This window comes from Sarcophilus harrisii, chromosome 3 (genome assembly GCF_902635505.1).
Source record: "Sarcophilus harrisii chromosome 3, mSarHar1.11, whole genome shotgun sequence".
Taxonomy (NCBI): domain Eukaryota; kingdom Metazoa; phylum Chordata; class Mammalia; order Dasyuromorphia; family Dasyuridae; genus Sarcophilus; species Sarcophilus harrisii.
This window is the reverse complement of record NC_045428.1, coordinates 238,743,270-238,756,110: the sequence shown is the minus strand read 5'-3', so window position 1 is coordinate 238,756,110 and position 12,841 is coordinate 238,743,270. Positions and strand designations below refer to the sequence as shown.

Genomic DNA, 12,841 nt, shown 5'->3' with positions numbered 1-12,841 from the left:
GCCATCATACTTTGAAGTCTACTTTTTAATATTAATACTAATCTTGGGAAAACATTTTATGGTAATTTGGGGAGATCAAAGATTAAAGTTAATTCCCATTTGCTAATCATTTAAACATTTAGTAGAGGTCACAAATGTATTCATTTTTCGGGGATGCAATAAATATAATATACACATGTAATATCAGATATACTAATGTCTTATACATAACATACATTCAATAATTATTTGATGAATGAATAAAGAAACAAATAAATTTAAAACTAATTTAAAATATTTTTATATTTTTGAGAGATGTGCGGAAAGTGTAAAGGCATGTAGGTTTACTTGGGCATGACAGCTATTTTTAACTTCTATCACATCCTCCTTCCCCAATGTACACACAGGAAAGGTCAGAAGATTTGAGGGCTTCTGAATGCTTGTTTGATGTTTAAGGGTTAATGATTTCTCCCTGGTATATGATATTATAGTGTATTGCTGAAGGATGTACCAGGAGAGGGAGAAGATAAAATACTTTCAGGATGATTGTGATTCATTTTAAGACAAAGTGTCTTACAGTAAAGTTACACTGCATAATGTAAATCTCTCAGAACCAGAGGGAGAGTATCTAATAAAATTGGGAAACAATACATCAGATGAAGAAAAATGGAACAGAGTCAAACTCCAAGCTGAAGAAAGTAGAGAATAAAGTCTGAGAAAATTCTGAGCATTTCAGATTTGCCTGACCTATTACTAAAAAGACAAGACTATCCTTTGTAACATGATTGACTGTTTCTATTATTAATATGGTCAATTGCATTTGTTGTTTTCCTAATATTTAACTAATCCAGCACATAAATCTAAAATGGTTATTGTGTATAAACTTTGGTTATGTAGTATTCTCTTCATTAACATTTCATTTAATATTGCACATTAGAGATTTTTGTTTATCATTTTCTATCTCTATTTTGTCATTCCCTGGTTTTTGTAAAGATCATATTCATATTCTAGGAATAATTTGGAAGGATGCTTTCTTATCTATTTTTGCTGAAATTTTACACGATATTTGAAATAATTTTTGTTTGAATGTTTGATAGGATTCATTTGTAAATCCATCTGAGAGTTATGGGCTTTTTTCCCTTTTCGGAATTCACATATGAGTTGGGTAATGTATACTTTTGGAATTGGTTTATTCAAACTGTATGGTTATGTTAATCAATGCATTTTACATTTTTTATAAATATTCATAATTTCAGTTTAGTTTTTAGCTTTTTTTGTCATAAAACTGTTTAGTTTCATATGAACATATGAATCTTTATATGAACATTTGGTTTAATTCTCAGAGTTTTCTTTGTTGTGAATTTTCCTTTTTAATTTTTGATCCAAACTTTTTTATACTCCTTCTTTAATTTAGGTTAATTATTTATTTTTGGTAGTTTTAACAGTAGCTTGAAATCAATAAAAAATTTTTCTTTCAATTTTAACTTCTTTGGTTTTCATAATATTTTTGGTGTTTTATTGGGCGTATTCTGATTGTTTATTTTCTACTTTTAAAAATTTGAGGCCCAATTTATTTATATCTTCCCTTTCTCTCCAATAAGGTTTTGGTATGTTGTTTCATTATTTTCATTGATGAAATTTTTTATATATTATAGGAGTTGTTTAAATTTTAATTCTTCCTTCAAATATATTATATTGAATATGATTTTTATTACATAATTTTTAGTATAGACTATTTAACATTCTTGCTTTTCTATGCTTGTTTGTAAGTCTTTTAATGCTCCAATATAGCTCCAATGCTCAGTTTTTGTAAAGGTGTCATTCAATCCAAGAAATATAGATACTTTTTTCTGTTCCCATGTAATAATTTCTAGATATTGATCATTTCTTTTTTTTTCTTAAGTTACATTCAGAGACTAATGTTTTTTCTTGTTTATCTTAAGTGTATCTAGGTTTGAAAGGCGATCATTGAGGTTGCTCATTAGTATAGTCTTACTATGCTGCTTCTAACTCAATCAATTTTCATTTAACTATTTATGTGTAAATAGTTTTATATATTGATGTTAATTCATTCTCTATGATACCTTTAAGCATTATGTAATGTGCCTACTTATTTGTTTGATTTATTTCTACTGCTTCCCAGACTAAAATCAGTTTGCTAATCCTAATCGTTTGAGTTTACCCAAAGTATGAGAGACTTTGATTCATCTCCTAATTTTAATTCCATGAATCTTGATGTTTCAAGTCTATTTCCAATAGATAACTTGTGATGGATTCTACTTACTCATTCATTATATTATCTTCTACTTTATAAGTCAATTCATTACATTCAAAGTTATGATTGTGAATTGTGTATTTACCACCATCCTCTCCCTTGTACTTTTCTTCTCTTTGCTAATCCCTCCATATCTCTTTCTTTTTTAAAAAAAATTTTTATTATAGCTTTTTATTTACAAGTTATATGCATGATTAATTTTACAGCATTGACAATTGCCAAACTTTTTGTTCCAATTTTTCCCCTCCTTCCCCCCATCCCTGCCCCCAGATGGCAGGTTGACCAATACATGTTAAATATGTTAAAGTATAAATTAAATACAATATAAGTATACATGTCCAAACAGTTATTTTGCTGTACAAAAAGAATTGGACTTTGAAATACCACATCTCTTTCAAAGAGAAAAATGATGAAAGAGTTTGAATTTGTTTTAATGCTAGTGATCTATAATTAAGGGAATGTGTTTTCCCTTTATTTCCTCCTTTTTTCTTTCCCTTGCCCTGCCCTTGTTTATATCTTTTCTCTTACTATTTTTCTTTTTAATTGCCCCCTTCATGTGTTTGCCTGCCAATGTTGTATTTTGTTTTACTTATGACCTTATCTATCTTGCCATCATCACAATTAATGAGTTAAGATTAATGTATACTATGCTATATTGACTTTGTGTGTGTGAGTTCAACATTTCTTCATCTGATTCAAATGAAAATGAAGCTTGTGTTACATTTTTCTTCCCCTTTGTTCCCCTATTTCCCAGTCCATGTTCAAATATCTTAACATTAAAGATTCCTAGTATGAGAAATATCTCCTTCATTCCCCTTTTGGTTCCAATATATTTCCTTATTTTTCTCATTCCTTTCTTTTGAAAGCATCAAAATAGAATAGAACTATCCCAAATCCCTTTGCTTGTCTTATTTACTTTTTTCAATGATGCTTAAAAGATACTAGGATTTTGATAGAACACTTTTTTTCTCTTCCTTTTGCAATATAATCAGTCTATCATCATACAATTTGATATAACTGATTAAATGTCATTTTCTCTCTATGTTTTTCTCTTGACTCCTTCCTAAGTTTGTATTTTAAAGAATCTATTCATCTTCAGACCAGTTAAAAATTGTAGTGGAGGTGAAAATGACTAAACTATAGTGGTGACTATATAAATGGAGAGAAGACAATGTATTCAAGAGATCATGACAAAGTAGGAAAGACAGTATTTGGCAAGATGATAGGAGTAAAAGTGAAGAGTTGAGGATGACAATGAGCTTGCCTAGAAGGTGACTAGAAGGATCACGTAGTGTCTTTTACATTAATAGAGATATTCAGAAGGGAGGAGGGTTGGAAGAAAAGAATGAATTATATTTTGGACATGCTGAGCTTGAGATGTCTAAGGGACTTCAAATTAGAGAGGCCATGGACATGTGTTATTAAACCTCAGGAGAAGAAGTGGAGCTGTATACAGTGACCTGAGAAGCATCTGCATAGAGCTGATAATTGAACCTTGGTGACAAGATCACCAAGTAAGTAAAGAGAGAACAGAGAAAAGGACCTAAGACAGAGACTTAAGGGATTCTAAGAGTCACTGGGAGTGACATGGATGAAAAGGAATCAAAGAAGATTGAGAAGAATTCTCAGATTTTTAGGGAACAGACAGTGAAGCAGGAGGGAAAAGTGACATGAAAGCATAGAAAGGAGAGAATATCCAGGAGGAGAAGAAGAGTACTGGTTTAAAGTTTTTAAATATGAACTCAAATCAGTTTTTGCTCTAATTCAAAAACCAAAACATCACTGCCATCTACTGGGGATTAAAAGTTGATTTAAAAATATATATATTAAAATTCTTCCCTATATCCTTTCAAACTTAGAACACTTGAACCATCTGGGAAAACAAAAGTTATTATATCCATGAATCTAAGTAAGTAGAGAAAATTATCTACCCTAAACATTTGTGACCTCTTTGTAATCTTTTTAGGTTCTAGATGGTTGAGCTAAGGTAGAATTAAACATACTTAACAAATATGTACTGGATGAAGTTTTCTAATTTCTGGTATGCCAAAATGATTTTAATGAAAGATTAAAGACCCAAAACAAATTAGAATAATAGAAGAATAACTGACACTTAAGAGATAATAAATACATGGGACATGCATTTTGCAAAGTTAGATAGGATATTTTGAGTGAGATTGCCAGTTAAATCCCATTAAGTCAAATCAGTGTTCTATCCCAACAACTAAAACAGAATTTTACTCAAAACATTTTCCCTAATTAATAGGTCATTGCTAATAAAACCTATTTCAGGTCATTTTTTTATGGAATAGTTAAAGAAATAGGCCATTGGTCTGGAAATAAAATTGTCAATTAATCTTTTCTTTCCAAGGATTAAAGGATTCAGGAAATTTGTCTCAGATCTACTACTAACTAGCTGCAAAACATCATTCAACTTCCTTAGCCTCAGTTTTCTCCCTTTTAAAATGAAGAAGGCTTTCTTAGAACGTAGGTCTAGAGTTAGGATTTTAGAAGGCATATTGCCTACAAGTTTTAAATAAAGACTTCTGCATCCTAATCCCTCTTTTTGGAATGGCATTTTAAAATGTATAACAAGAAAATACATAAGATTACACAGGTAATCAATTATATTGAGAGATAACTATCAAAATGCTAAAATAAGACAAGTTTATAACTTAACCTAGTTAAGTTTACTTGATGTAGCTCAAATCTTTCCTTAGAGGGATGAAAAAAACTGAGCTTAAAAGAAGAAAATGATTTGCCCCATGTCACAGCATCTGAAGTAGGATCCCAACTCAAGTTTTGCTTATTCCAAGTCTAGTGCTTTATCCCCTCATAATTTACAAAAGTTTCTTAAAGTCATACAGAGAGATTTCATCAGTAGTGAAATTTGGAACAAGTATTTTTTTTTTTTTATCCTGGAGTAAATTCATTTACCACTGGATGACTAAATTTCCTTTCTGTGCCAATGTTATATAATCTAAGTGTGTGTATATATATTGTTCCCTAATGATGAATATATCTAAGTGCTCTGTCCTGGACTCTATTTTGTTTTTTGCAAACTCATCAGTTTTAGTGTTTCAGTTGTTATCTCTACATAAATCAAGTGAAGGTCTAGAGGTTATTGAGCCTGAATGAAAGTGGTAGCTGTGTGAGTATAGAGAAGGCATCTTGTGTCAACAAGAGATAAATCCAAGTGGTAATAACAAGTTTGGGGCATTTATTTAGCCATGTTGGGTGAGATACATATAACAGTCAAGGAGAAACCTAAGATACTAGAAGAATAGTGGTCCTTTCAATAGAAATAGGGAATATGAAGAACAGAGAAGTTAGAAGGAAAGATGATGAGTTTCATTTTGAACATATTATTTTGAGATTCCTTTGAAGATTTAGTTTGAAATATTCAATAGGTGATTTATGAACTAGGATTAGAACCCAATCCCTGAATTAGTGATATAAGGCTAGACCTAGACAGATATATGCAGGAGTCATACACAAAGAAATGATGGAAATGGGAATTGATTGGGAACTGATATCACCAAGAGAAAATGTAGAAAAAAAAGAGTAGGAAGACTAGGACAGAGCCTTGGGAAATATCTGAAACAATTAGAAGGCAGGATCTAGAAGATCAATCTGCAAATGAGATGAGAAGGAATGATTAGATAAATAGGAGAACTAGGAGAAAGTAGTGTCCTTAAAAGCCCCTACATTCATAGGGGATAACTCAAGTGCTGGGCTTGAGGTGAGGAAGTTCTTCGTTCAAATTCAGCCTCAGATACTTCTGTATCTGATAGTTCTATAATCCTGGTCAAGTCAATAACCTTATTTGTCTTAGTTTCCTCATTTGAAAAATGAGCTAGAAAAGAAAATGACAAACCACTCCAGGAACTTTGCCAAAACAAAACAAAAACAAAAACCAACAGGGGGCAAGAAGAGTTGGACATGATTGAAAAACAACTGAACAATGACAGAAAAACAACAACAGAAAAATTGTCAATAAAGTCCACAGTGAAGAAACTATACAAGAAGATCCAGATTAATAATGTCAAATACAGCAAATAAATTGAGATAAAGACTGAAAAATACCATCAAATTTCTCAGAGATTATAATAACTTTGGGTAAAGAAATTTCAGTTGAAGAAATGAGGTAGGGAGTCAGAATGAAAAGAGCTAAGGAAATAAAAACAGTTGAAATAGAGGCAACAAATTGTAAACAACTTTTTCTGGAAGTTGGTTAAGAAAGAAAAGAGATATAGAAAAATAGTTTGAGGGGACAGTTTTGTTATTGTTCAGTCATTTCTGACTCTTCATGACCCCATTTGAGATTTTCGTGACAAAGATAATGGAGTGGTTTGTCATTTTCTTTTCCAGCTCATTTTTCAGAGGAGGAAACTGAGACAAACAGGATAAAGTGACTTGTCCAGGGTTATACAGCTAGTGTCTACCAAGAGAAGTCTTCTGGATACCAAGTCCAGCACTGTATCCATCATTCCATCTAACTGTGCCGAGAAGGCAGTAAAAAGAAGCAAATTTTTTTAAAGGATGGGAGAGACTTCAGTCTGTTTGAAAGTGTAGGAAAGAAACCATTTGAGAAGGACAGATAGAAGATTCAAAAAATGGGAGCTGATTAAGGTTGAAACTTGCTGGAGAAGACAGAAGGGGATTGGATCAAATGTAAATATAGAGGAGAAGGTTAATCTTTTTGTCAAAGATGGAGAGGAAAAAGGAAATAATGAAAGATAATGTCAAGGGGTTTTGAGATAAAAATAGGGGAGAAAGCTCTTGTATGTTTAGTACTTACAAATAAAGAGAAGATGAAGCAAAGGATCCCTTCAGTAGAGAAACTACTTGCTAAACTTTTCTGGGAAATTAGAATTATTGAATAAGAGAAAAGTGGAGGGATCTGTGTTAAGCTTTTACAAGGATCTGAGACCAGGTATAACTGATTCATTTTTTAAAATATGAAAACTGTTAAAATCATGAGGTGAGTAAACTCAAGGGACAACTATTTTACTTCCACTGGGAAACACAAAGCACAGGGCTTTGGAAGGAAGCCATACCCCACAGAGAATGCCATCTAGTGGTTAGACACAGAAGATTAGTTTATATCCCCATACTTTTGTTAACATGGAAAATCAGTTATTCAATTTGTTTCTATACTAAAGCCTGAAATATTAATTAATTAATATAATGGTCCAAAGAATATTAAATATTAAAGAACAGTTACAGAATAACAACTTGTTCCAGAACTATTTCTATCTGACCTATGCTGAATTCAAAGATTGGAAAAATAAGATGTAAAATAATAGCAATAACAATAATAATGATTTCAGTATAATAATGAACTCCATATAAATGAGTAAGTTGAATATTAATTGTATATTTTCAGCTCTGAAATATGGAAGTGTGTGTGAGAAAAACAAAGTTGAAAATATTTTCTTTTTCTGTTTCTAAAGCAATAGTATTTTTTTAAAATAAAAAATTGGGTTAATTTTTTTCTCAGTCAGTTTCATGCTATCATATAAATACACATTCTTGATCTTAGTCTAACACAAATCCTAATTTTAATGCAATCTGTCTGTCTAAATTTTTCAAGACTATGAATTGATGAAAACCAATGACCTCATCCTACTTCATTCTACATGCCCCCTCCTATTCCTATATATATGAATGCTAATAAACCCAGAGAGTGGGCTTTCGCTTTTTGTTTCACCTTTCTTGTAGGTTAAAACAGATTTAAGTTCCTTATGTTCCTTTCCCTTATTCCTCACTTTTAATTAGGCAATTTTAAAAAAGACCCTCATTTCTGTAATCTTGGGTATACTATTATCTTCCTATGTAGATGATAGAACAATATCCTATTAATATTAGACAGCTCTTTGTCTAAAACTCTATATAAGTTTGAGTATTGAAGGGATTAGGGCCAGCAAAGTGGGAAAACTATTTTTCACAGTCCCACATCCATCCAAAGCCATTCCACCATATACTTGTCTTGGTAACAGTATGGGAACAATGAAGCCATTATTTCCGAAATTGTTCACTGTTGGCCTCTGTTCTCTTCCTCCCCTGGTGTGTAGAGATAAAATCTTATTTATTGTTACCCCTGTTTATCTCTGCTGTTCTTCACTGAGACCCTCCTGTACTATAAATATGTCTTGTAACTCTCTTTCCTGAATGAGAAAAATGGCAAGAGATCAAGAAGACCTGAATTCTAGTACCAGTTGTTGCCTAAGATTGTTATCAGAATAAAAAGAATTGTTATATATGAAAACATCTTGAGAACCTAAAAACGGAAAAATGTTATTCACAAACTGACCTTTGGTTGTTGGAGGATTGCTAGTTGTAAGTTTGTCAGCACCTGTTAAAGATAAATAAGAAGTTATTTTATTTAAACGTTGACAGCATTTAACAGCAATCATACACCTCCTGATATCCTCTTCTGGAATGGACAATGCAAATATACAGATTGTTCTGTTTTTCTGCCTTCTGAAAGAAAGTCTGGCATAGTATAATAGGAAGTCAGGAAACCTGGGTTCTAAATCCAGCTGTGCCAATAGCTAGCCGTTGATGTAGGATCAGTTGATTTGCCTAGGTATTGATGTTTTTATTCGGAAAATAAGGGTTTTGAGTAAGATGGTTTGGGGCAATTTTTTTTATTCCTTTGGTCTATGTTTTTCTATTTAAGAATTTAAAATGAACATTTTTAGTGTCATAACTGATTAATCTTGAATTTTGTCATTGTAAACATGATTAGTTAAATATTTCTATAATGCTTTTTTTTTTATTTGTGTGAAAGTTTTTTGATTTTAGCCAGAAACTTTGTTGCATGAGTGGTATCCTGGAAGGTTATGTGGCAACCAGTATCAGAAATCTTTATTTCAAGACTTGCACAGCTGTTTATTATCTGTGTTACCCCTGATATCTTAATTAACCACTCTGAACCTGATACTGAGTAAGATATTTACAGGGTTTTTATGAAGAATATTTTGTTTCTTATGTTTTCAATCTTTTTGCTTTATTTTAATATTTCTTGGTGTTGGATCAAATCATTGTTTTCACTTTAGCTCATTCTAATTTTCCAGGAACTCAGAGAAAAATAAAGTTGGAGGGACTTGTCCAAGCCACAAGAATTCCAAGAGATCTTGGGGAAAAGGAAGTAAGAAAGAAAAAAAAATGGAATGGTTAAATGATTAAAAAAAAAATAGCAGGGAGAACTGATACCTTAGATTGGACAGTGGAAAACCTCATCCAAGAAATAAATGCCTGGAAGATTTATATATATATATATATATATATATATATATATATATATATATATATATATATATATATATATATATATGTAAACTCTTCTAGAAAATAAGTGGAGAGACAAAGAATTATTGGACTATTGAAAGTCATGATATCCTCCTTCACCCCCAAAAAGACTAGATAACATTTTGTAAAAGAAAACTACCCAGAATTCTTAGAAAGCAAAGTGAAAAGAGAATCTACCAGAAACATCCCGAAGGAACTTTAAAATTAAAATTCTCAGGAATATCATAACCAAAATTCATAGCATGAAGGTCACAGAGGAAAAATAAGCAATTCTACTCTCCCCACCTACCAAAAGACCATTCAAATACTAAGGAACCAGAGTAAGGATCACATAAGATTTGGCATTGCTATTATAAAAGAAAGAATAGAATAGGATACTTTGAAAGGCAAAAGATAAAAGCTTACTACCAAGGATAATCTATCCAGCAAAATGGAATGTGATACTCTAAGGGGAAAAGATGAATTTTTAATGGAATAGAAGATTTTCAGGCATTTCTGATAAAAAGACTGACTAGACATTTTGAAAAGGAAATATAAATGCCAAGAGAGAAAGGTACACACTTTTAAAATGTAACATATGAGACTAAATTTGTTTTTATCAGAACCTTGGTATCTTAAGGATCAGAGAGAAGGATAAAAAAACAACAAAGGGCCCATTTGGTTTTGTTCTATCCTAATAGTCTTAGGAGAAGACAAAAATAAGAAGAACAGGGGACTATACTGGTGAAAAAGGACTACTGAAGTATGAGAAATCAAGATCAAATAACGAAAGTTCATAAAATTGACAATATAAAATCATAAAGGAGTGGGAAGAAAAAGGCATCCCCATAATCTCACTTTCATATAAACTGAATAAAAGAAGTTGAACACAATTATACCTAAACAAATAAAATTTTTTTTGATATACAAATACATTACACTTAAAAAGGGAAATGATAATAGAATGGAACAATTAGAGGGTGAGAGAGGGAGAGTAGTATAGGTAAATAGGAACAGATTCATTCATTTATTTATTTAGATTTTTTTGGACTAGGTAACAGGAAAGACCCTTAGCCTCAATTGCTACCTAGCAAAAACTTAATCACTGAATGGGTGCAGCCTCAGGCAAACTGAGACCTGTGGAAGACCTTAGCTTAAAAAGTCCAGGGTCTCCCATTTCATCAATTCATCCGGTGTCATTTCTAGTCATCTTGATTTATATCTGGGCCCTCTACCCAGATGGCTCTGGAGGAAAAAGTGAGGTAGGTGACATTGCAGAGTGTGAAGGTGGAATTAAGGAAAGGAAGAAATTGTCAAAACATTAAATCAGAGATAAACATGAATTGCTCATGGGTAGATTGAGCCAATCTAACAAAATGACAACATTTTCTAAATTGTTTATCTAATGCTGTATTAATAAAATAATGAAAGGTGTATTTTATATGCCTAGGAGAAAAAATAATAATGAAACTCATGAAAGAACAAAAAGTCACAAATATCAAGGATAACAAATGATAATAAAAACAATAATCACCAGCATTTTTATAGTGCTTTAAGGTTTATAAAATGCTTTATAAATATTATCTCATTTAATTTTCACAATAATTATAGAAGGTAGATGCTATTATTATCCTCATTTTACAGATGATGAAACAAAGATTGAGGAAGATTAAGTGACTTGCCCAGTAAGGGCTAGTAAATATCTAGATTTGAACTCTGGTCTTTCTTCCTTCAGGTCCAGCATCACGTATTGGTCAGTGTTTTTTAAAATCTGAAATATGTTCTATTAGTACCAGATCTCAAACTGTCCCGTGAAGTGTTATATTAAAATGATTTGGTATTAATTAAAGACAGAGAAGTCATTCAATGGGACAGATCACATAACATACAGAAGCAAACAAATACAATATCGTAGTGCTTGATAAAGTCAAAGTTACTGGAGGAAGAACTCACGATTTGAAGCAAAAAAAAAGTTATGGGAAAATGGATAGTAAGAAATGAGGTATAAATCATATCTCACAACATATACTAAGATAAACTACAAATGGATATGTATGATATAGACATAAGAAGTCTTATAGTAAATAAATTAGAGGAGCAAGGAAGAAATTATTTTTCACATATTTGGAAAAAGGAGGAATTCATGATTAAACTAGTGATACAGAAGATTGTATAAGATATAAGGAGAAATTTTTATTCTATACAAATCTAAAAGCTTTTTCACAAATTTAATGTAATGAAAATTAGAAGGAAAACATAAGGGACACAAACACTCTTACAAGATCTCTTTCCCAAGATTTATAAGCAATTGATTCAAAATTTAAATAAAAGACTAAGGGTCATTCTTCAAAAGATAAATCTTCAAAGAATATAAAAAGAGTTTTTGAAGGAAGAAATCCAAGCTATCAGCATACCATATGAAAAAAAATGCTCAAAATCACTATTATTTAGAGAAAGGTAAATTAAAACAAATTTATAGTTTCACCTTACAGTTATCAGACTGACAAAAAAGATTAGAGATGTGTTATTGAGAAATGTTGGCAGAACTTCAAGTAAATGGGCATACTCACCCACTGCTGTCAACATTGTAAATTGGTCTAACCATTCTGGTAGTATTTGCATACAAAACTGTGCATACCTTTGGACCTACACCTCTAGGCAATTAAAAAAAATTGTAGTAGCTATATAACTACCATTGCATATGCCAAAAAAGGAAGAAAAATAAATATGTATCAAAACATTTATTCATCTCTTTCCATCATAGCCAAAAATTGTAAATTAATAGGATCCACAGATATTATTATTATATTTTTCATCTCTACATGAAATGTTGAGAAAAGCCATGTTTACTTGTAGACTTTGAACTAACAGTTGCTATGAGATGCTTCTCTATGAAGTCAAAGAAACGTTATCTTTTTACTTTTGACCCTTAGAGTATAAGATAAACAAACAGGAGATAGACTATTAAAAGTGACAAGAACTATGCTAAGTATTAGGGATATAGAAGGCAAAAGTATGGTTCTTGAGGGGCCACAATCTAACCGAGGGAAGCTGAATTGTTTCCTGTCATAGCTGAGGAGAAGCTAATGTAACCATTGAGAGAGAAAAAAAGATGGAGAAGTATTCTGGGCAGTTAGGTAGGAAAGTGGATAGAATGGTGGTTCTGGAATCAAGAAGACATGATCAAATGCTACTGTGTGACCCTGAATAAGTCACTTAAGCTTTTTATGCCTCACTCTTTACTTCTGTACAAGGGGGATAATATGGCATCTATCTTACAAAGCCTTTTTG

At 31.6% G+C, this 12,841-nt stretch overlaps 1 protein-coding gene across 1 annotated transcript in view; it reads right to left on the bottom strand.

The window, feature by feature from the left end:
* TMPRSS15 (transmembrane serine protease 15) overlaps window positions 1–12,841 on the bottom strand; it is a 131,128-nt gene that overhangs the window by 85,552 nt on the left and 32,735 nt on the right. The window contains exon 5 of the mRNA XM_012544342.2: window positions 8,571–8,612. Within this exon, the coding sequence (XP_012399796.1) occupies window positions 8,571–8,612 (42 nt within the window). The remainder of the gene's footprint in view (window positions 1–8,570; window positions 8,613–12,841) is intronic.